At 58.4% G+C, this 23,259-nt stretch overlaps 2 protein-coding genes across 11 annotated transcripts in view; one reads left to right on the top strand and one right to left on the bottom strand.

Annotated features, from left to right (window-relative positions):
• Nucleotides 1-11,995, top strand: part of PLPPR3 (phospholipid phosphatase related 3) — a 44,617-nt gene extending 32,622 nt beyond the window's left edge. The window contains exons 1-8 of one of the 7 annotated variants that reach the window (XM_069591921.1): nucleotides 3,087-3,242; nucleotides 3,869-3,989; nucleotides 9,244-9,429; nucleotides 9,504-9,645; nucleotides 9,731-9,926; nucleotides 10,016-10,073; nucleotides 10,146-10,319; nucleotides 10,581-11,989. In XM_069591921.1, the coding sequence (XP_069448022.1) occupies nucleotides 3,915-3,989; nucleotides 9,244-9,429; nucleotides 9,504-9,645; nucleotides 9,731-9,926; nucleotides 10,016-10,073; nucleotides 10,146-10,319; nucleotides 10,581-11,927 (2,178 nt within the window). In that variant the 5' untranslated portion in view covers nucleotides 3,087-3,242; nucleotides 3,869-3,914 and the 3' untranslated portion in view covers nucleotides 11,928-11,989. Of the gene's footprint in view, nucleotides 1-3,086; nucleotides 3,533-3,868; nucleotides 3,990-6,058; nucleotides 6,960-9,243; nucleotides 9,430-9,503; nucleotides 9,646-9,730; nucleotides 9,927-10,015; nucleotides 10,320-10,580 lie in introns of those variants that run through there. The other 6 variants (XM_069591920.1, XM_070292421.1, XM_069591923.1 and 3 more) reach the window with 6 other exon arrangements.
• Nucleotides 11,996-12,127: 132 nt separating this feature from the next.
• PTBP1 (polypyrimidine tract binding protein 1) lies at nucleotides 12,128-22,948 on the bottom strand. 4 transcript variants are annotated; one of them, XM_069591924.1, is made up of 15 exons: nucleotides 22,655-22,948; nucleotides 20,441-20,471; nucleotides 18,005-18,080; nucleotides 17,673-17,845; nucleotides 17,448-17,594; nucleotides 17,192-17,362; nucleotides 17,005-17,115; nucleotides 16,757-16,931; nucleotides 16,536-16,613; nucleotides 15,802-15,950; nucleotides 14,679-14,712; nucleotides 14,196-14,288; nucleotides 13,894-14,110; nucleotides 13,670-13,747; nucleotides 12,128-13,585 (listed from the first exon to the last, which is right to left on the bottom strand). In XM_069591924.1, the coding sequence occupies exons 1-15, from the start codon at nucleotides 22,660-22,662 to the stop codon at nucleotides 13,453-13,455; spliced, it is 1,674 nt and encodes a 557-aa protein (XP_069448025.1). In that variant the 5' UTR covers nucleotides 22,663-22,948; the 3' UTR covers nucleotides 12,128-13,452. The 4 variants fall into 4 exon arrangements, with proteins under 4 accessions (XP_069448025.1, XP_069448026.1, XP_069448027.1 ...); XM_069591925.1 differs by lacking the exon at nucleotides 16,536-16,613 and having other exon boundaries at nucleotides 22,655-22,791; XM_069591926.1 differs by lacking the exon at nucleotides 20,441-20,471 and having other exon boundaries at nucleotides 22,655-22,769.
• Nucleotides 22,949-23,259: the final 311 nt, after the last annotated feature.

The following is a 23,259-nucleotide window of genomic DNA, read 5'->3' as shown; positions in this document are numbered from 1 at the left end:
GCCTGCCCTTCTCCAGCCTCAAAGTAGGGTCTTCAGAAGTTTTAGGCATCCAGTACCTGAGCAAGAGATGAGGCCAAGCGGGGAGGAAGACAGGGTTGCATATCCAGAATATATAAAGAGCTCTCACAGTTCAACAACAAAAACAAACCATCCACTTAAAACTGGGCAGAGGGTTTGAATAGACATTTCTCCCAAGATACACAAACGGCCAACATGCCATGAAGACGCTTAAAATTATTAGTCATCAGGGAAATGCAAATGAAAACCACAGTGAGACACCACTTCACACCCACTAGGATGGCTAGGATGAAAAGGGCAGAACAAGCACAGTGTTGGTGAGGAGGTGGGAAATTGGAACTCGGACACAATGGCTGAGATGTAAAACCCTGCAGCCGCTAGGCAAAGCCAGGCAGCTCCTCAAACACCGAATTATCCTGTTACTCAGCAGCTCCACTCCAAGGTGCAGGCCCAGAAAAACTGAAAACAGGCCCCAGAAACCTGCACACGCATGTTCTCAGTGTGAGTCACAGCTGCCAGGAGCTGGAGGCAACCAAATGCCCTTCAGCAGACAAACGTGTCCCTCCACACATGAAAGCATCCCTCAGCTGTGAAGAGGGGTGAAGCCCTGACACTGGCTACCACGTGGACAGACTCTGAGAACATGATGCTCGGTGAGAGAAGCAGACACAGAAAGACACATAGGGTGTGACTCCACTGATGGGAAACGTCCAGAACAGTTCGATCCACAGACACAGAGAGTGGGTTCCTGGTTGTCAGGGACTGGGGGTTTAGGGGGTTAGGGGAATAATAGCTGAAGGAAACAGGGTTTCTTTGGGGGACATGGGATGTTCTAGAATTAAGTGGTTGCACAACCCTAAATGTTCCAAAAGCCAGTGGATGGTATAATTTATGATGGCTGATCTTATGTCATGTGAATTTCACATCAATTTAAAATGTTTACTTATTTTTGACACCTCAGCTTTTATCATGTATTTATTTATGGCTGTGCTGGGTCTTTGCTGCCATGCGGGCTTTCTCTAGTTGCAGTGAGCAGGGACTACTCTAGTTGCATTGCGGGGGCTTCTCACTGCAGTTGCTTCTCTTGTGGAGCACGGGCTCTAGGGTGTGTGGGCTTCACCAGTTTTCACACTTGGGCTCAGTAGTTGTGGCACATGGGCTTAGTTGCTCTGCAACATGTGGGATCTTCCTGGACCAGGGATTGAACCCACATCCCCTGCACTGGCAGGCAAATTCTTAACAACTGGACCATCAGGGAAGTCTTCTGACGCCTCAATTTTATAAAAAAGATTTATTTCCAAGGTGACACCGAGAGGTTGGACTGGTGGTGGACCCCACGTCTCAGATCCAGGCTGTGGGGGGCTGTTCCAGGGCAGTCCTGGGGAAGGTGGAGGGAGCAGGTGTCAGGGTCCCCTGCTAGGCCTCAGGGTCCTCTGCCTAGCTGAAATGGTGGGGTCCTGGGGTTCAGACTGATCCCTGCTGTGGTTATGGTCCCACAGCTGAGCCGTGTCCCCAGCATGCCCCAGGACTGGACCCTACCCCAGTCCAGTGTCCACCCCCCAAGACTGCTTCCCATCTCCACCCTCCTAGGATCCCACCCATGCATCCCCCCTACCCCCTGCCCCAAGTCCCCAGCATGCCACCCACCCTGTCTGTTCCTTGGACCCAGCTGCCGTCTTGCTCAGAGCACAGCCGGTTGAGCTGGGTGACCCTGGGGTCCAGAGGTCCATCCCTTCCTACTGGGTGACCTCAGGGGCCCCTTTTTGGGCCTCAGTTTCCCTGACTGTGCAGCAGAACATGAACAGCCCCACCCTCCCTTTCCATGCCCCCTCCCATAGAGCTGTGTTGAGCATCAAGTGTATTAATGTGCTCAGGAGTCTCTGAGCAGCACCTGGTGTGTTCCACCCTCTTGCCTGCTCTAAACTCTGCCATGGCTCCCTAGTGCCCAGAATCAAGTTGTCACCCTCCCCACCCCCCCCAACCCCTCACCCCTGGCTGCTGCTGGGCCACATACCATCAGAGCTGGACCTCACTCCCTCTGCACCACTGCGGATCCACAGGAGGAAGAAGCCCCCCTCCCCCACTCCTGATACTGCCCCAGACTCTCTCCTGGTTCCCCAAGCTGTCAGGAAGGTCTCCCGGGACATCCCTTCATTTCTGCCCAGGCCCCCAGGAGGCATCAAGCATGATTGCCCCATTTCCCTTCCTCCTACCTCCAGAGAACAGTTTGTGGTCACCTTTCAACACCAGCAATTCCCAACGGCTGTTCAGCCCAGGCTCTGCCCCTGCCTGGCAGGGAAACGGAGTCCAGGTGGGCATCAGGCCTGGGAGGTGGGACAGACATGCCAAGTGTGTCACCTACACCAAAAGCCCTCTTGTTATGCCCATTTCCAGGTGAGGAAACTGAGGCCCCGGTGGGATCAACTCTCTGGACCCCACCCTTAACCACACGGAGGATCATCTCTGGAGACACATGGAGTTGGTTCTCTTAACACAAGAAGGGCCACAGCCAGGAAGGGTCTGGAGTATGGACGGCTGCACACACTGGGCTCTCCGGCCGCGCAGCCCTCCCCTACCCCACCCCCATCCAACTGGACGTTTAACCGAGGGACTGATTTTGAGGGTCTGTCTCGGTTCTCGACGGCTCCCCCGAGACTGTACCGGGCTAGGTGTACAGGAGATAGTGAACAAAATAAGCCGAACAAAATCCCGCCATCTGGGGCCTGGAGACTGTGGACAGTGATTTAAGTGCCCGGGGGCCTGTTTCCCCACTTGTTAAACGACGGTTAGCTGGCCCCCACCCCTCATGACTGTGGAAACACCTGCAAACAGCAAGCGCTGCCTACGGAGCCTCACGTGAATTCACCACGAGGGCCCTCCCGCCCCGCGCGCATCGCGGAGCATCCCGGGCCGTGCGCCTCGGTTGCTGTGAGCCAGGCGAGGGGGTGCGGTCGGACCAGCGGAGGGTGGACCCCGAGTGGCTGAGGAAGATGCAGGGCAGGTGGGAGAGGCGCGGGCCCAGGAGCGAGACAGCGCCCCCATCCCCACCCCCAGCTTCTTTTGTTTCCCGATGGCCCGGGCGCCCAGGGAACTCGCCATGGAAACGCGTACCGGGAAGGGGGGCAGAGACGCGGGAGACCCGGAGATCCCGCCCGCGTCCAGCCTGGATGGGGCTCCCCGGGACCGTCTGAGCCGCCCGGGAGGGGAGGAGCCCGCAGACCCCGGTTCGTGCTCCCCCCGCTCAGGGGACGTAGATCCCAGAGACCCAGAGACCGAGGGCGCGGAGCTGGGAGGCGGGGACGGCGACGGACGCGCGCGGCGCCTTCGACGCGCCAAGACAAAGAGCCCCCGCCCCTCGCGCAGCCTCCAGGCCGCCCGGCGCGGGGTCTCAGGCCGGGCGGGGCCGCTCGCTCCCCGCCCCCCTCCGCCCCCGCGGGGGCGGGGCCGGCTTTGTGCCAGCCGCGCCGCAGCCCCCGCCGCCGCCAGCTCCGCCCTCAGAGCGCGGGCGCGCCAGGTGAGGGGCCTGCGGGTGGAGCGCGGACCCCACCCCTCCACCGGCTCCGGCCCTCGGGGTCCCGGAGGCCCCAGTCCTGACTCGCGGGTGGGACCTCAGCCCGGAGGCTCTCGACCAGGCCGACCCCGCCCTCTCTGCCGAGCCCTCTCGCGGCTCCTCCATCCGGGGAGGCAGCCGGAGGGTTGGGCAGGACCGCAGTGCGCCAGGGGCGGCCGCGGCCCCCGCCTCGCGGCCTCAGTTTCCCTGGGCGTTTTCTGCGCATCCCGGCCCGCCCGTCCTCCGCGGGCGCCGGGCACCTGGTCCCCCAGGGCTCAGTCTGCTCCTCCCCTCCTCCAGCGCGGCTTTGTCCCCTCCAACTACGGTTTGTGGCGCCCCCGGCACCATGATCTCAACCAAGGACAAGAATAAAAGCCCGAAGGACAGCATGACGCTTCTGCCCTGCTTCTACTTCGTGGAGGTGACTGGGGGGAGGTCGCGCTGGTGGGGGCGGGGCAGAGGCCTCCGTTCAGCCGGCCCTGGGGACCTCCACGCCGAGGGACCGGGGCGAGCACAGCCAGGGGGCCTTGGTGTGCGGGAGGGAGGGGGAGAGCGGTCAGAACTGTTGGGCTCTGCAGGACGAGTAGGAGTTGCAAGAGAATGTTCTGGGTTTTGCGGGAGCTGGATAGATGCTCGAGGCGGGATCGTCAGTCCGGGGTTCGGGTCAGCAGCTCACATGAAGTGGCTGGAGCAAGGTGCTGGGCGCGGTGGGCGGGCGGGGAGGGGGGCGCGATATAGATGCGATGTCTTCCTGCAATGTGAAGGCCGGAGGCCTGAGTGTCTGAATTGAAATTCCTCCTCTGCTCATCGTGGAGGCTCGTGCGCTTCCCTGAGCTCTGACAGAACAGGCTCCGCATGTAGTGAGGGCCTTAGGAGTGCTGCAAAATAAAATAGTAAGTGCAGCCACCGGGCACATGCTGAGCGCTAATGAAGTGCTGGTGAGGCGAATCCACCTGATCAGTACCTGGGTTACCCACAATGCTCCCTGCTCGCCAGGCCAGGAAACCCAGCTGGAGTGAGGGGCCCAGGCTGGGGGTGGGTGGAGAAGTCCCCCGGACCTGAGCAGATAGTACCCAACCCTACCCTGAGCAGGGTCACCCAGACAGCTGGTTACCTCCCCCACAGGCAGAAAACCTGGTTAATTTTTCAAGTTTGCATTTGAATCCTTATTACAGTAGGTTATTCCTCCTCAGTGTTCTACGGGCCACACGGAGGCAGCCCCTCACCCTCAGCTCCCCCCAACTTCCCACTACCTGTGTCCCTTTCCAGAAAGCCTTTCACCCAGCCTTTCACCTTTCACCTGGGCTTTCCAGGTGGCGCTAGTGGTAAAGAACCGGCCTGCCAGTGCAGGAGAGTAAGAGATGTGAGTTCAATCAGGGCAACCCACTCCAGTATCCTTGCCTGGAGAATGAATCACCATGGACAGTGAGCCTGGTGGGCTACAGTCTGTGGGGTGGCAAAGAGTCGGACAAGACTACAGCCAGCCTTCCATTCAAGTTCACCATATGTAGCCCTTCCCCCACCACCTGTAGAAACGCAGGTTCTGCCCTCAGCCTTTTTTTTTTTTGGCTTCAGGCAGTGTCTTAGTTGTGGAATGCAAGATCTTTAGTTTCAGCGTGTGGGATCTAGTTTCCTGACCAGCGGTCAAACCTGGGCTCCTGGGAGTGCAGAGTCTTAGCCACTGGACCACCAGTGAAGTCCCTGCCCTTGGCGTTTCTAGCAGAGATCTTTGTTTACCATCGCCCCATCATTTTTCACTGCCCTGTAGTACTCCAGCGCCAGCCCTAGGGAGCTGGGCATTTGGGGGGGTTCCTAGTCTTGATGTCTCACAAGCATTCCTAGGAGGAGACTGTAAACTCTTTGGCCTGTGTCACCCTGCACAGAATGCAGAGCTTGTCTGCATTGTGCGTCTCTAGCGAGCAGGGTGTAGAAAGACCCCATATTCCTCCTACTGAGGCCCCTGCACTTGCCTGTTTCCCCATAGTCGTGTCTGCACCTGTGTTGGTGATGTTTGAATTTTGACCAACCCAAGAGGTGCAAAGCCATATCCCAGGCCTGGTGTGCATTTCCTATACTGCCAGCATTATGTTTGTGTGTGCGTGGTAAGTCTCTTAAATAGTGTCGGACTCTTTGTGACCCTGTGGGCTGTAGCCCACCAGGTTCTTCCATCCATGGGCTTCTCCAGGCAGGAATACTGGAGTGGGTTGCTAAATGCTATTTCCTCCTCCAGGGGATCTTCCAGACCCAGGGATCGAACCTGCATCCCTTAACATCTCCTGGATTGGGAGGCAAGTTCTTTACCACTAGTGCTGCCTGGAAAGTCTAAGAATACTGGAGTGGGTAGTCACTGCCTTTTCCAGGAAGTCTTCCTGACCCAGGGATCGAACCCAGGCCTCCTGAATTGCAGACAGATTCTCTCTACCGTCTGAGCCACCACGGAAGCCCAATATTACATTTATTCATTCTTGAATACACACGCCCCCAAAGCAAGCACGCTAGCCCACCATTGTGAGTGTGTGAATGATTTTCCTTTGAGGCAGATATGCTCTGAGCTGAGGGTCTCTGGAGGCAGTGAGAAGTGGGTGGTGTGATTTAGGAGGCACTTACAGACCTTTAGGGAGTGGCAGACCCTGAAGTGGGGCCCCTGCCACCAACCCACCCTGCCACCAGGTGCTTCCAGCTGGGTCTGGCAGGGAGATGGGGGCAGAGGGCTGGAGAAGAAGCAGGGGGAGCTGGCCAGGCGTTACAGCCACTTTGCCGGGGGCTTGGAAAGGCGTGGGGGAGATCTTCAGCGTGACCCTCTTGTGGAAAGGTTTGCTGATTTTAAGTTGTACCCTAAACCCTCTCTGTGGCTGGACACCATCTGCCCACTGAGCCAGATGTTAAGCGCTTTCAATGTCTTTGCTCCTCCAGTCCTACACAGACATCCTAGGGGGTGGCCACTATATTGTTCCTGTTTTCAGCTCAGAAGACTGAGGCACAGGGAAGGGGAGGAGCCATGATGCAAGCCCAGGCAGGTGGCCGTGAACTGCTTCACTTAGCTGCCTTGGGCCTCCTGCCTTCATGCAGCAGGTGCTCCATAAATGCTCCTTGGACACCAGCCCAGCTCCTTGAAACTCAGCTTACCCAACTTTGGCATTTCCCCTCTGGAAGCCTCCAGCCAGGATTGTATGGAGGGCAGAGGCCCCACTCAAGGCACTGTAGAGATAGAGGTGGGAGCTTCCCAAGGCAGCTGAGCCCCCTTAGGCACCCACCTACATGCCGGTCCCAGAAGTGGCCCCGGTGGATGTGTCAGTTTGAGACCCATGGACCAGAAGGGGAGGCAGAGGACACTGGGAGGAGGATTTGCTCCGTTGGAATCTGCTCAGTCAGTGCTTTGCAGTACGAGTAGGTAAGTGAGTGGGTGAGTGAGTGGCGGTGTAGAGCCTGTCCTGCTGCCCTCCTCGAGCACACTGTCGGTGACTCGGTCAGGTGCAGCTCAGCTTTCCCAAACCTCAACCTCCCACCTGTACCTCATAACTGCTCTGAGCAAGAAAGAACGTCACGTGTGCCCTGTGCTTGTCACCTGGGGGCACATGATCAGGTTGTGCAGAAGGACAGTTGTATGAATGAGCAACTCAAAGAATTCATTTATAAATAAAAATTCATTTATTCAGGCCCAACACCATGTTCCTGGGGCTTAGTGTGAAGCTGGCATGTAGCGGTATGGGGTGCAGAGGAGAAACAGCAGCAGAAGAGATGAACAGGCTGGAGCCAGGAAGGGTGTCTCCAAGGAGGGCCAGGACCCCAGAGGCAGGTCTAAGTGCATCCATCCATCCATCCATCCATCCCTGAGAGAAGAGGCCAAGAGACAGGAACCTGTCTGCCCTTCCCAGATTGTGCAAGGCAGCAAAGGTGCCTTGGAGAGAAATGAATGAAGTGATTAATGGGTGTATGGATGGATGGAAGGATGGGTGAGTGGGTAAGTGGATGGGTAGAAGGAATGAAAAAAGAAGCAAACGTGAGGGGAGGGAAAAAAAAAAGAAGCAAATGTGAGTGAATGGATGGAAGGTAGATTGATTGGTGAGTGATGGATGGAGGATGGTTGCTTGGAAGGATGGGAAAAAGGGAGGATGGATGTGGACTGGATGGATGACAGTTGACTAGGGGAAATAAATGAGTTGATGGATGGGTGGATGGATGTATGGTGGGTGAGTGGGTCAATGGATGGGTGGATAGATGGGTGAGTAAGTAGATGTATATATGGGTGGATGGAAGGAAACAACCAAACAGGCATGAGTGGATGGATGAATGAATGGTGGATTGATGGATGGAGTTGAAAGATGGATAGATGGATGATAGGTGGGTGGAATAGTCAGGGCATGGATAGATGGGTGGTACATGGGAGCATGGGTGGTCAGATGGATGGATAATGAATAATGGAAGGTTGTTGTAAGTTTATGGGTGGATGTTGTGGAATAAATGAATGAATGATGGATGGATTGATGGAGGGATGGGTCAGTGGGTGAGTTGATGGGTGGAAGGAAGGATGGAGGATGATGGATGGCAGGATGGGTAATGTGGCTGGCTGGGTGGCCTGATGGATGGGAAATGAATAAATGGATAGAAAGAATTGGAAGTTGATGGATAGAGGGATGGGTGTTTGGACAAACTGATGATTGGATGTGTGGGTTGATGGATAGATAGTAAGTGGATGGATAGTTGGTTCATGGATGGATGTGAGGATGGGTGGATGGAAGGAAGGAAGGGTGGGTGGGTAGATGAGTGGTGGGCAGAAGGATGAATGGAAGCATGGGCAGGTGAGTAGGTGGGTGGGTGGGTGGATGGATGAGTGAGTGGAGGGAAGGAAGGAATGAATCATGGGTGAATGGATAGGTAGATGGATAGATGGAGGTGGATGGCTGATAGAAATTTATGGAGGGATGGATGGGAGAATGGGTGGATGGACGAACAGATGGGTGAGTGGTTTGATGGTTAGAAAATGGATAAATGAATAGATGGAGGTTGATGGATAGAAGGATGACTGAATGAATGGGTAATGGATGGATGGTGGATTTATTTTGGGAGGGGGGATAGCAGGTGGGTAGATGGATGGGTGGCCAGATGGAAGGGAACAGGTGTGGGTGGATGGATGGATGGGTGAATACATGAAGGAAGGGTGGATGGATGGAAGAGGAAGTGAATGGATGGGTGGCCAGAATGAAAGATGAGGGGATAGATGTATAGAGGTGGGTGGGTGGATGATGGAAGGATGGATGATGAATTGATGGATGGTGATGATGGTGAATGGATAATGGAAGATGATGGATGGATGGTGGATGGGGCAGTGGGTGGATTGATGGATGGATGGATGGATGGATGATGGAATATGATGGATGGATAGAAGGAAGGGAAGATCAGTGGATAGACAGATGGGTGGGGGTCAGATGGATGGAAAATGACTAAATGAATAGATGGATGTTGGGAGTTGATAGGGTGATTAGTGGATTGAATCTTGGGTGCAGGAATGGCTCCATTAGATGCACAGATGGGTGGTGGGTGACTCAGTTGATGAATGAGCTGATCAGTGAGTGAACAGCACAGATGGGTGGACGAGTCAGTGAAGGGACTGAATTTGTGGGCGGATGACTCAGTGAACGAGTGTGGTGTGACCCTGGCCAGCGTTCTTCCTGCAGCTGCCCATAGTGGCATCCTCCATCGTGTCCCTCTACTTCCTGGAGCTGACCGACCTCTTCAAGCCGGCTAAGGTGGGCTTCCAGTGCTACGACCGCACGCTGTCCATGCCCTACGTGGAGACAAGTGAAGAGCTCATCCCACTGCTCATGCTCCTCAGCTTGGCCTTTGCTGCGCCCGCAGCTTCAGTGAGTCGCAGGGTGGGGCGGGGCTGGCTGTGGGCCCCTGGCCAGAGCCTTGCTGAGCACCTCCATGTCCACAGATCATGGTGGGCGAGGGCATGCTGTACTGTCTACAGTCCCGGCTGTGGGGCCGCAGCGGGGGCCTGGGCGGGCCTGAGGGCAGCATCCACGCCGGTGGCTGCAACTTCAACTCCTTCCTTCGGCGGACAGTGCGCTTTGTAGGTGAGTCCCCCATGGCATCTGCACACTGAGGGTGGTGGGTCTGGCCCCAGCTCCCGTGTCTGGCCCTTGCACTCCCACCCGACAGGTGTCCACGTGTTTGGCCTGTGTGCCACGGCCCTGGTGACCGACGTGATCCAACTGGCCACGGGCTATCACGCACCCTTCTTCCTGACTGTCTGCAAACCCAACTACACCCTGCTGGGCACATCGTGTGAAGCCAATCCCTACATCACACAGGATATATGCTCTGGCCATGACACCCATGCCATCCTGTCTGCCCGGTGAGCATGCCTGACCCTGTCCCAACAAGCATGTGGGGAAACTAAGGCAAGTCCCAGAGCCTCAGGGCTCACATGGGTGTTTCTTGCAGGAAGACCTTCCCATCCCAGCATGCCACTCTGTCTGCCTTTGCTGCTGTCTATGTGTCGGTGAGTGCTGTCCCACACCCCAGATGCGCCATAGGGGCCAACTGCCCTGACCACCCACTTGTCCCCCGGCAGATGTACTTCAACTCGGTCATCTCAGATACCACCAAGCTGCTGAAGCCCATCCTGGTGTTCTCCTTCGCCATTGCAGCGGGCGTCTGCGGCCTCACTCAGATCACGCAGTACCGCAGCCATCCGGTGGACGTCTACGCAGGCTTCCTCATTGGGGCCGGCATAGCAGCCTACCTGGTGAGGGGCCAAATAGGGAGGCCCGAGGGGGAAGGCCAGCGCCCCTTGCCCAGGGGGATGCTGCCATTTTCTCCCTTGGGAGCTACAGGCAGACTCTCATGAGCCCAGACTTGCCAAATGTGCAAAGTAACCAGAAGCCAGAATTTGTCCTGTGGGGAGAAAGGTGGACTTCCCCTCTCTCACCCCCAAGGCATGTCTGTGGCCTGGTGGGGACCCTGGTCTCCAGCCAGGCCTCACACCCAGCCTCCATCTCATCTCTAGGCCTGCCATGCAGTGGGCAACTTCCAGGCCCCACCGGCAGAGAGACCAGTGGCCCCAGTGCCAACTAAGGACGCACTAAGGGCCCTGACCCAGCGGGGCCACGACTCAGTGTACCAGCAGAACAAGTCTGTGAGCACTGATGAGCTAGGTCCGCCCAGCCGGCTGGAGGGTGTGCCCCGGCCCGTGGCCCGCGACAAGACCTCACTGGGCAGCCTAAAGCGGGCCAGTGTGGATGTGGACCTGCTTGCTCCTCGCAGCCCCATGGGCAAGGAGAACATGGTGACCTTCAGCCACACACTGCCCCGTGTTAGCACGCCCTCGCTAGACGACCCCGCCCGCCGCCACATGACCATCCACGTTCCACTGGACGCTTCCCGCTCCAAGCAGCTCATCAGTGAATGGAAGCAGAAGTCGCTGGAGGGCCGAGGCCTGGGGCTACCAGATGAGGGTAGCCCTGCACACCTGCGGGCACCCGCAGAGCCCATGGCTGAGGAGGAAGAGGAGGAGGAGGAAGAGGAGGAGGAGGAGGGGGAGGAAGGGGGTCCAGCACCTCCCTCACTGTACCCCACAGTCCAGGCTCGGCCAGGGCTTGGGCCACGTGTCATCCTGCCGCCTCGGGCCGGACCGCAACCTCTGGTTCACATCCCTGAGGAGGGGGCCCAGGCAGCAGCTGGCCTGTCCCCCAATAGCAGTGCAGCTGTACGGGCCAAGTGGCTCATGATGGCTGAGAAGAGTGGAGCCGCAGTGGCCACGGCCTCGGCCCAGCCCCGCATGGCCAACCCGCCCCGGCTGCTGCAGGTCATCGCCATGTCCAAGGCTCCAGGTGCACCTGGCCCCAAGGCAGCCGAGACGGCTTCCTCATCCAGTGCCAGCTCTGACTCCTCCCAGTACAGGTCACCCTCTGACCGCGACTCTGCCAGCATCGTCACCATCGATGCACATGCACCCCACCACCCTGTGGTCCACCTGTCCGCGGGTAATGGGCCCTGGGAGTGGAAGGCGGCAGGAGTCGGGGCCAAGGGGGTGGAGGGAGAGGGTGGCTATGAGTTGGGAGACCTGGCCCGCAGCTTCCGCGGTGGGGCCAAGCCCCCGGGCATCTCCCCAGGCTCATCAGTCAGCGACGTGGACCAGGAGGAGCCACGGTTTGGGGCCGTGGCCACTGTCAACCTGGCCACGGGTGAGGGGCTGCCCCCACTGGGCGCAGTCGATGGTGTGCTGGGACCAGGCAGCCGGGAGTCGACGCTGCGGCGCAAAGCAGGCCCAGCGCTTGGTGATCGGGAAGCAGCAGAGGCCGAGGCTGAGAGCTACTACCGGAAGATGCAGGCTGCGCGCAGGTTCAAGGACTGAGGGTGGGGGTGGGGCAGAGGGGTGGGTCCTGGTAGACAATAAAAGGCAATCCTGGATAACAGCTCACAGTCTTGAGTCTTTTTGGAGGACTGGGTGTAGGGGTGCGGCTGAAACCCCCACACATGAAGGGTAACATGCCCGAGTTTACAGAAGAGGAAACAGCAGTGAAACCAACAGGCCCAATAAAGAGGGGAATCAAGTGCAGGATACAGAGAGTTTATTCAGAGTCCAGTACAGACTGGCCAGACCGCCTTCTACATGTGGACAGGAAAAAAGAGCCTACAGAAAAGGTAGGAGTTGTTATAAAATCGCTTTAATTCAGTTCTCTCTGCATTACAAGCCGGCAGCGGGCGGGGCCTGCCGTGCTCCTTACAATACTGAGCCTGTAATTGCTGTTATCAAAATATACATCTGTGTCACCATAAAAAACCGCATTTGCTGCCCCTCACGTCTTACAACAGGTATAAAAAATTATAAATATTTACACCCTTGTTCCACCCCAACATGGAAACTTGAGGCTCAGGCCCCGAGTGAGGGCCGGCCAGCAGAGGCCTGCGTGCGGGGCACCCCTTGGACCCGTGAGTGCAGGACGAGGCATGAAGACCAGAGGGGAGGGCTGTTGCCTCACCTCCTGGGGTCCCAGCATTAGAGGCAGGAAAAAAAACAGAAACAAAACTTTGGTCCAAAATTTGCAGGAAAAAAGGAAACCCTGAAAGTTGAAGAGCACTTGTCCTCAGAGAAGGGACAGTCAGGTGTGAGTAAGGCATCGGGCGGCAGATGCCGGCCCCGCTGTGTCTGCCCTGGAAACTAGATCCTGCCCTGCGACTCAATGACAAGGAATAAAATAAAAGTACAGTATACAAGGTCATACCACAAGGAGAAAGTTTAGGTTACACTCATACCATTTTTATCATCTTGCTATATAAAAAGTTACTTAAAACTATTTCTTTTGCATATAAATGAAAAAGATTAGAATATTTGGTCAACTGGAAATATTGCTAGGCACAGGTGTCTGCAGCTGCATTGAAGCATAATACAGAGATTACAGTGAAAACAAAGCTGAAGAAGCAACAGGGAAGGGTCCGGGGAGGCCCCAAGGCTGGGGGAGAATCACACACTTGATTAAAGGATTGGGTGGCGGCCACAGCCCCCCACCACACCAGGCACATGATCCCAGGGGAGGCTGACTCCACAAGCCCTGCCAGGGCAGTGGGTTTAAGGCACAAGAAAGCCAAGTGGGGGTTTAGGAGCGCCCGCCCTGCAGGCAGCAGAAGGCACGGGCAAGGGGCCGGGCAGGTGGTACTGTCCACCGTCACCAAGAGCCTGAGGCTGGCACCCCACCTCCCCAAGGTGAGCAAGTGAATTAGATTTAATTTCTTTTAAAAACAGGTAAACTGATTTCTCTTTTAAAAAAATAAAATCTCTGGTCTTTTAAGGTCACTTCAGCTGCTTTTTAAAGTGGCTTTTTATCTGGAATGATGGAAGTTGTCGCCGGGTGCCCGGCAGGCTGGTCCTGGGTGGCGGCCTAGATGGTGGACTTGGAGAAGGACACCCGCAGGTGGTGGTTCTCACCCAGGTCATGGTTGTGCAGGTCGATGAGCGCCTGGATGGCCTCCTCCACTGAGCCCATCTGGATCAGCGCCATCTTGCGGTCCTTCCTGCAAGGAGTGGGGGAACACAGGCATGAGGAACAGCAAGGGGCCAGGGAGCCTAGGGGCAGTGGGGGAGGGGACTCTGCTCACTGGAAGAACTTGAACCCTTTGACGATCCCGCCGTTACTGGAGAAAAGAATCTTGAGGTCATCCTCAGAGATGGAGGGCCTGCAAGTAGAGAGAGGTGTGAGCCCGTGTGTGCAAGGTCAAGGTCATTCCCTCACGACAGGAATGTCCAGGAATGAGGGGGGAGGTGGGGAGGCCAGAAACAAGGGATAAGATGATGGAAGCATCTGAGAGGCAGAGGCACTCACGGGATGTTGGAGAGGTGCAGAGTGGCCGAGGGTGGGAAGATATTCTGGAAGTTCTTGGAGCCAGGCTTCTTGAAGCGGTGCAGGGGCGAGTTTCCATAGTCCTTGGTCAGGCCCTGGTCCTCCTGGCCCTCTCGGGGCAGCTGCACGCTCTGGTGCTTAGAGAGTGTGATGCGCACTGGCTTTCCGTGCAGCTTGTGCCCATTGAGGTGGCTCATGGCTGGGGGGACGGGGGGAGACAGCGTACGTGACCTGAGGGCCCTGGGCACCACCCACAAGCCCCACCCTCCCTGGCCACCCCTTACCCAGCTGGGCCTGGCTCCCATCGGCCATCTGCACCAGGGCGTTCTCCTTCTTGTTGAACAGGACCTTCACGCGCTGCACATCTCCATACACGCCTTCAAGAGCACAGGGACAGGGGGCTAAGCCCCAGGCCCCAGCCGCCCACCCGCCGTCCCCGCGACCCACACTCCCACACAGGGCTGGCTCTCCCCAGTTTGCTTATTCTGCCTCTGAGAACCTGTCTAGACACAGGGAGCATGACTGGGAGGGCTGCCTTCCGCAAAGAAGCCATAAAATCCAGGAAAGGTCAATTGCCAAGGAACCATCCTGTAGCATGCTACCGACACATTTACGCTGCCAACGGCATGCGGGTAGGGAACCATGCTCTATAGAGTCCAAATAAATACGCAAACCGCAGCCCAGACCGCACGCATCGGAATCTCAGGGCGTAACAACCACCTCAATTACATGAAAACAAGGTAATAAAAGTGTGAACGATAACATACCGAAAAGAATAAAGAGGCTTTGGGGTGTGACTCTCTTTAGAGGACAGCAGAGCAAGGCAGCGAGGGACAGGGAAAGGGAGAGGTCAGGGGGCGAGTTGCCAATCGTCCACCACGAGGAGGCAGCCCCGCAGGCGTGCAGGTTGATGGATGATGAAGTTGTCAGGATGTTAATATTCAAGGGCAGGTTGGTTTCCGGAGAGCAGGGTTTGAGGGGGAATTTTGTTTTTTTATTTATTTATGGTTTTGTTTTGTTTCAAGCAACAACAGGAAGCAGAAGTACCGTGCAGTCAGTTGGCAAAGAAATTCCGGATCAGGGCAAGAAAAAAAATTGGGAAAGGGGAAGGGGAGAAAAGAAAAAAAGTAGCAAAAACACAGGTCAGTAAATACATAAGAAAACACGCGGTGCCCCATCAGTCAAGACCACACACATTAAAGGCCACACGCCGGGCAGACAGCCGGAGCACCCTCCGCGGGGAGGAGGCGGCGCCTGCTGGCCCCCCACTCGCTCCCCCAACCAGGCCCTCCAGGAACCGTCTCCTCAGCCCGCACCGGAGCCTCCAGTCAGGCTCACCGAGTGCTGCGAGCGGACAGCTTGGCCAGAGGAACTGGGACAGGACTGGGGAGACCGAGAGTCACACGAGGTCAGACAGGCAGGAGAGCAGCTCATTAAACAAGAACCCCGTCTCTCGAGAAGCAAATACTGAGCCTCGCTCACTGGACCCCAGCTCCCTGAGCTAACCCAGCCCTGAAACAAGCCAGGCCTGGCTGCCACCTCAGGGACTAGCGGGTGGCCTCAGCTTGCACCCTCCCCTCAAGGCGCCCCTCTGCAGACCAAGGTTCACTGGGCTGGAAATTTCAAGTTTGTTCTCATGTACCAAATGCTTCAACTCTCAACATCATGAAATTAGGAACGTAAATTAAGATGTTAAGGAAACAAGAGAACTCCAAGCATTTCGGGAAAGGAGGCAGCAGTGAGTGACATCAGCGCAGAGAGGAGAATGGGGATGCCCACGGGCACTGGCTGGGCCTGGCCCAGCTCCAGAGCCCAGTGCCCGGTCAGAGGCTCCATCTGCACTAGGACTGGGGGCACTCCCAACTCCTAATTACCAGAGGCGCCACGTACCTCAGGGTTGAGGTTGCTGACCAGCAGGACAGAGTTTCCTGCCCCTGCCAGGCCTGGGATGGCGATCCGGCCTGCTGCCGCTGCTGCTGCCGCTGCTGATGGAATAGCCAGAGGGGCCAAAGCCCCATGCACATTAGGAACAGAGAGACCTGCAGAGTGAACGGGGTTAGTTGAGTGTGGTGCCCACAGTCTCCACAAGGTAATCGGTCTCGCCCGTCCTCATGCAAACAAGAGATGCGGGGGGTGGGTGGGGGCATCAGCCTGGCCCCCAGCCCTGCAACCCTCCATGCTCCTCAGAGTACTGGCCTGACCACCTATATGTGCCAACAACACAGAAGACTCAGGCTTCTCAGACGCAGGATCGAGCCCGGTGGCCTCGGCTGTGCGTGCACGCAAGTGCCCGTCACCATGCAAACAGCATGCCGGGCGGGAGAACAGGCTCAAGACTATTTCGCGTGTGGGCACCTGGCCCCCGGGAGGGACGCTCAGGTGTGCTCACCCAGCGCATGCCGCTCCGCTTACCAGACCGCTCAAAATGCACTACTAGGGGCGCATCCCTCCAACCACAGGCGCTGGTCCTCAGCGGGCTCAGCAGCCCGGCCACGCCTGCCCTGTCCAGACTCCGCGCCCAGGAGGCTGGCCCCCCGCACTGCGCCACGTTGGCCGCCGGGGAAGCAGAGCTACTGGCGAGATGTGGACATGCAGAGGCGGCGCTGGGGCAAGTGTGTGAGTACCTGCGGCTTGAGGAATTGCAAAGGTGGGAGGGAAACCAGCTCCTGCATACGGAGAGGCTGACATTATACCAGGCGCACCTAGAAACAAACGAGACACTAATCATCGCACCCACGGGTGCGAGCCGGCTGCCAGGGCCCCACCCGCAAGTGCGGGGTGGGCTGTGTGGGCGCCTAGCCTGAACTACAAGTCCTGCCCGGGTGGCCTGCCCCCAGCGTCTCACCAAAGGCAGCAGCCATGGTCTGGTCCAGCGAGGGCTGGCTGTCACCGGACGGCAGGTCAGGGCGTGTGTAGTCGCGGCTCTTGTCATTGTTGTACTTGACGTTCAGGCTGGTGAGCTTGGAGAAGTCGATGCGCAGCGTGCAGCATGCGTTGTAGATGTTCTGGCCGTCCAACGACTGTGGGGACAGCGAGGAGGCTGTCAGCAGGTGCCTGGCGGCCAGGGGCACGGCTGCCCTGGGGACCACTCACCAGCTTGGCGTGCTGGGCGCTCACGGGGTCAGCGTATTGCAGCAATGCCTGGAACTGGTTGTTCTTGGTGAAAGTAATGATCTTAAGAACGGTGCCGAACTTGGAGAAGATCTGTGGGAGAGGGTGGTGGGTCAGCCTGGGCCCAGGCACCAGCCCACTGCCCACAGCTGAAGTCCAGTCCCCTCACCTGGTGCAGCACGTCCAGGGTCACTGGGTAAAAGAGGTTCTCCACGATGATCCTAAGCACTGGGCTCTGGCCGGCCATGGCCATGCCCGCATCCACTGCCGCGGCCGAGGCTGCCAGGGCCAGGTTTCCTGACTGGACTGAGTTCACAGCCTGCAGGGCCGCCTGGGCCCGCTGTGGGGACAGTACCGTGAGTCCCCCAGCCCCACCCCACCTGCCCCACCCTGCCCCCACCCACCCACACCTGAGGGTGCCGCACCGCCTGGTTAGGGGAGCTGTCTGTCTTGAGCTCCTTGTGGTTGGAGAACTGGATGTAGATGGGCTGGCCGCGCAGCACAGGCGTCACCGACGTGTAGTAGTTCACCATGGTGTTGGCGGCCTCTTCTGTGTGCATCTCGATGAAGGCCTGGGCATGGGAACAGGGTGAGCTGACTCATACCAGGGATGCCTCTGGGACCCACACCAACTAGCCCAGGGCTCGTACCTGGTTCTTCCCTTTCAGCATCAGGAGATTGGTGACCTTTCCGAAGGGCAGCCCCAGGGAAATGACCTCCCCCTCGGTGACATCACCGGGCAGCTTGCGGATGTGGATCACCCTGGAGGGCACGCCCGCACTCCTGCTGTCCCCCTTGAACTTCTTACTGTCGTTTCCATTTGCTGCAAAAAAGCACTGAGTCACATAGGGCACCCCAGGCTCCCTCAGAGCGGGGCCCTCCTCGGCACCGAGAGGTTTCCGGGCTGAAGTGGTCCCCACACCTGGCTCCCAGGACTGTGCAGACACAGGGACCAGGCAGGGCGGTGGGCGGGTGGGGTTACCTGTGGACGCTGAGGTGCCGCTCATGATAAAGGGTCCGTTAGTGACGCAGGCAGAGAATAGCTCGTCAGATCCCCGCTGCAAGAGAAGCGAGGTGAAACCAGTGTCCTCGCCGCAGGCCCTGACCCTCCCTATTAGGGCCCACGGCCCCCACCCCGACACACAGTTCCTTCCCCGCCGGTGGAGGCCTTGGGACTCTCCCCAGGCAGAGACAGAGGCTGGCCCCTTCTGGGCCTCTGCGTGTCATGGCCGCCTCCACCTTCCATCTCCCCACTCCCCCACCAGTGTCTGGGGTCTGCACAGCTCAGGCTCACAGCCCATGAGTACAAAGCCCCCTTGTCCCACTGTGGCCACCCGCAGGAGTATGTCCTACTTTCCAGTCTGAGGAAACCGGAGCCCAGCGACCAGAAACGCCACCTCTCCAGGAGGCAGGTACCTTGGTGACAAACAGGCTCCCCAACTGCCCCTGTGGGTGGGCTCCCAGCCCATATTATCTCCAGAAATTCCCTTGTTAGCCTCAATCTAATAGAATCAACTCCCAGAGTTGATTCTGCTTGAGATGCTGCTTAAGCAGGGAGAAAAAGGCAGACAGCCTCCGGCTGGGCAGTGAGACCCCAGAGGGCCATCTGCTTGTGATTCCTCGATACACGAAACCAGTGCCTGGCAGCAACAGGAGGCCAGCCGCTGCCCTCCCAGCCTTGACCCTTCTTCTCCCTCAACCTGCCTTTCCACCAGCTCGCCCTCCTCACATCAAGGACACCTTATCTCTGCCCTTCCCCTAAACTGCCAGCCAGTTCAGCCACTTACAAAGAAGCAGGCTCCACGTGCAGGACACCTCCCCACCTTCCGTGGTCCAGCACTGAAGTGCCCCAGAGCCCCTTCAGGCGCTGACTCCCTCCCCAGCCCTCAGGACAGAAAAGTGGGCATAGCCAGGCCAAGGCCATGGGGCTAACAGAATGTTCTGGGCCTCCTCACTGCCAGACTGCCAGCTATAGGCACGCCGCCGAACCCAGACCCCAAACTCCCCAGCACCAGAGGCTGCTCAGACCACTGCTTGGTCTTAATGGTAACAGATCAGAGTTGGATGTAAATGAAGCGAAGTGTTAAAAGCCCCACCGGCAGGCACACCTGCCCCATCATGCCTTTCCTCACTGCCCTGGGAAGGTGGGGGGGGACCTGGACTCTTCAAGGCTCTGGACAGCCGGCCAGTTCCAGCCCTAAACAAACCAGAAACCAGGTGGAACACACCTGAGCCTCATTCCCTCCTAAGTGGCAGGGAAGTCGACTTGGAGGACGACCAACCCCTCCCCTCAGGTCACAAAAGCCCACTGGCCAGAGCTAGACAAGAATGGACAGGGCACCCAAGTGGCTCCCACACAGACACCAGCTGCACAGCCTTAAAAAGGGCATCTCCTGTCAACAGGTGATGGACGGGGGAACTCCCTCCAGAGGGGGTCGTTCTTAGCTCCAACTCCCTTTTCACAGCACATTTCCTGGCATGAATACCTGTGTGGTCTGCCCACTTGGGAACCCCCCTCCCCCCAGCATAGGGAAGGGCAGGTAGTGGCCAGCGGCTCAGCAGGGACTGCCCACTGGGGTGCAGAGAGTGCACATGTACAGAACCCTTGGGGGACAAAGGCCAAGCCAAGCTGCACTACAGCCCCTACTCTAAAATCAACTCAGCACCACCAGGAAGCCCCCGAAGTGTGCCTGGAGCCAGGGATAGCAGCAGCTAAACACCACTAACACCCCAACACCTGTCACTCGGGGCATGGCTCGTGCTTATGCTGAGAGGGGGAACCCAGGATGCCCTCCTAGAGGCACCTACGCTGGTGAACCCTCAGCCTCTGGAAGAGGGCTGGCTGGATGGGCCCCCACAGAAACAGGGGGGTGGGGGTGTCACCGTGCCAGTTACAAGCGCACCTGGATGAGATCCCCCTCTCTCCCTCCTCTCACCACCAAACAAACAGGTTTTATCTGCAGGAAGATCAGGAAGGCTTGCCTGTGAAGAGTCCACCTGGGAAAACCGAAACCAGCCCAGGCCCTGCAGCCAGAAACTAGCTGCCGCCTGCTCCCAGGGATACTGGACTACCCGCAGGGCTGAGGTGGACACCGGGTCTCTGTCAGCAAGGCCCTCTTTCTCAGAGCAAAAGTGAGTTCAACGACGTCCTCAGAAGCAACCTCCATCCACCCCAGAGTCCCCAGGATCCTCCTGACCCATGCCCACCCCTCCAGGTGCAGTTCTGGACTTCAGGGCAAAGGTCCTGAAGTCAGGGCGGGAGCCCCTCACCTAAGAGGAGCCACCCACCCTGCACTCCTACTACAGAGCAGGCTGTGGCACACCGCCCCCCCCACCCCCAGCCTGGCAATGGGAGCACACAGGCCGCAGAGTGAACGGGCGGAAGGAGGAAGGAAAAAGCGATGTCCCCAGTGCCTACCTTTGTACCAACTGCTATGTCTGGGACGATGCTGCAGAGAGAGAGAAAAGGAGACATCAGCAAGGAGCACCCACCACATGCCAGCAGCATGGGCTCAAAGGGCGGCACGAGCCCCTGCTCCAGGACTTCAGCAATGAGGAGGCTTGGGGAAGGGAAGGGAGGTGTCCTCTCTCTAATCGCCACTTGAAAAGGAGCCATCATTGTCCTCTGGCTCTTTTCCCCTCCCTCCCTCCCGGCAAGACCCCGGCCCCGCCTCCGATGCATCCAAAGACAAAGACACCCCCTCCGCAGGCCCTCCGAAACACACTAGATGCTGATTAAGATTGAAATGCTGCTGCTTGCTTTCTAGAAACGAGCAGTGCTTGGGAGAGGTTTCCAGCAAAAGGCAGGCTGGTGAAAAGGCAACTCAGGGGCCCAAGGTTAGAGCTGCCACCCCAGAGGACTGAGAAGGGGTCGACCCAGTGGAAAGGATCAGATAAAATGAACACCAGTTACTCATCAACCAGGGTCCATGTGACCTGCTACGGAAGGCAGTGTGTGTGTGACTGCCCCAGGCTCCAGGGTCCTGCAGGCCAAGCCCTCGGGACAGTAGAGCCCTTGGAGGGTGCCACCTAAAGACTCAGGAAAGGTCTGCTCAAGAGAACTTGGCCAGCTACACCCCACCAGATCACCTGGCCACCAGCCTGCCATCACAGGAGACCAGAGCCGCCTGCCACTGCCTGCAGCATCAGGCTCATGGTTCACAACCTGAGATCCGACCCTCCCACAGCCTCACCAGCCTGTGCCATGGGACTGCCACTTCTTCCCCACAAAAACCTTAAGGGCTAATGTCAACGATTTTTAAAAATCTTACTGAGCCAAGAAACAACTTCCCAGAAAAACAAAGAATGAAAAGCACGCAGTTTCCCAACTGCTAACCCAGGACGGCTGGCAGCTTCCTGCTCAGGGAGGACCGCAGACGCAGGAAGTGTTTCATAGAAGATGGCCTTTCTGCAAAAGGTCCCCCGACTTTCAAAAAGGCAGGCCAAACTGCAGCTGCACCAGCAGGCCAGGCCCGGCTGCCTAGGCAACCACCCAACCGACCAGAAGCCGCAGACGCGCCCCAAACTATGTCTCCGTGACGAGGAATGGAAACTCCGAAATTTGACCAAGGGGCCAGGAGACCTCTTCCCACCGGGCTCGACCGGCGGGCTTCCCGGCTCCCGGGTCAGGATGGGGCTTCTCTGGGAAGGTACCTCCCAGCCTAAGCGTACAACAGACCACGAGATCAAGTTCCTCTTGTTGCAGCAATTTTTCTAAAAGGCTAACCTTAATTCAGCCTGCAACCTATCATTTCAAACCCGAGGCACCGAAGGCACGTGACCCTCCGGGCACTGGTAATCTCCCGCCCCGCCCGGTAGGGCCGACAGAGGAAGGAGGGCTGGCCCAAAGCTCCCCATCACAAGACATCCGTAACTGCCCCCAGACACTTCCCGCGGGGCCCAGACCCGAGAACGTAGCTCCACCGGGTTCTACTAGCTTCCCAAGGCGGAGCTCCGCCGCCGCGCTGCCTGCACCGACACCTCCGCACGCGGGGAGCGGGCTCAGGTCCGGAGCCGCCCCGCCCCCAAGGCGCCCGGGGCACCACCCCGGGACGCCGGGCGGGAACAAAGGGGGCGGCGGAGGGCCCGCGCCCTTCCGGGCGGGAGGGCGGCGTCTCCAGCCGCGCCCGGGCCCGCGGCGGGCGGGGGAAGCCGGAGTAGAGTCCGCGCGGCGGGAAAGGCCGCGCACGCGCGACAGAGCTGCCGAGAGCGCGCGGAGCCGCGCACGCGCGCGGGGGGCCTCAGGGGTCGCGCGGAGTCTGTACGGGACGCCAGAAGTGCCACACGGAGGCCCGAAGGCGGCGCGTGAGTTTGGGGCCCAGACGGGAAGCGGGAAGGGCGGCGCAGCCGCCGCGTGCTCTCGGGACGGGCCGCGTGGGCACCGGAAGCAGACGAGGCTCGGCCCGGCCGCCCCCACCACCCGATCCCTACAGCCTCTCGCCCGGCTACCCCTCCCGGGCCGCAACCGCGCCAGGATTGGGGGGAAGGGAGAGAAACCCCGGCGGCGCCCGAGGGCCTGGAGTGGAGGCGGAGCGGCGACCCGAATGTACCGCCCCGAAGAGGCCGGGGCGGCGGCGAGGCAAAGGCCGGATCGCGATATAGGCGCCGGGGAGCGCGAACTAGCACTACTCACCCGTCCATTGCACACACAGGAGACCCGCGGGGGACGGAGTGGAGGCGCCGGAATAGCAGGAACCGACCCAACGGCTCCGAGTTATAGACTCACAAAATGGCGGAGACGCCCGAACACGTCCCCCGCGCGCTCTGCCCATTGGCTCCCGCCGCGCAGATGGGCGGGGCGAGCCCCGTCGGACCCCGCCAGCGCCTCCCAATGGCTAGGAGGTCGCTCGAGTAGTGGGCCCAAGAACAGTGGCAAGCGGGCATTGGATAAGGCGGCCGTCCGTCAGAGCTCGAGGCGGAAACGGCCCGTTGAGTCGGAGGAGGTGCGAAGAGGTGAGACCATGTGATGGCACCAGAGCCAGTTAGCGGAGCTGACCTCGTTTGTGGGGCTTTGCGGGAGAAGCCATCTTGGGAGTGGGTACGTGGCGGATCAGGCGGTGGGAAGCGTGCTTTCCCCAGCCTCCCGCCATCTTGCAAACGGGCAGAGACCACCTCGACCTCGGGCGTGATGTCAAAGGGAGGCTCACTGCCATCTTGAAGTCGGGCAGGAAACCTACAGGGCTCCATCTTGTTTATGGGCACCTGGCCGAAGTCCCTTTCGAATTCAGACGTTAGTCA

The sequence above is a fragment of the Ovis canadensis genome, chromosome 5 (genome assembly GCF_042477335.2).
Source record: "Ovis canadensis isolate MfBH-ARS-UI-01 breed Bighorn chromosome 5, ARS-UI_OviCan_v2, whole genome shotgun sequence".
Taxonomy (NCBI): Eukaryota; Metazoa; Chordata; class Mammalia; order Artiodactyla; family Bovidae; genus Ovis; species Ovis canadensis.
This window is presented reverse-complemented; position numbering and strand designations above follow the sequence as displayed.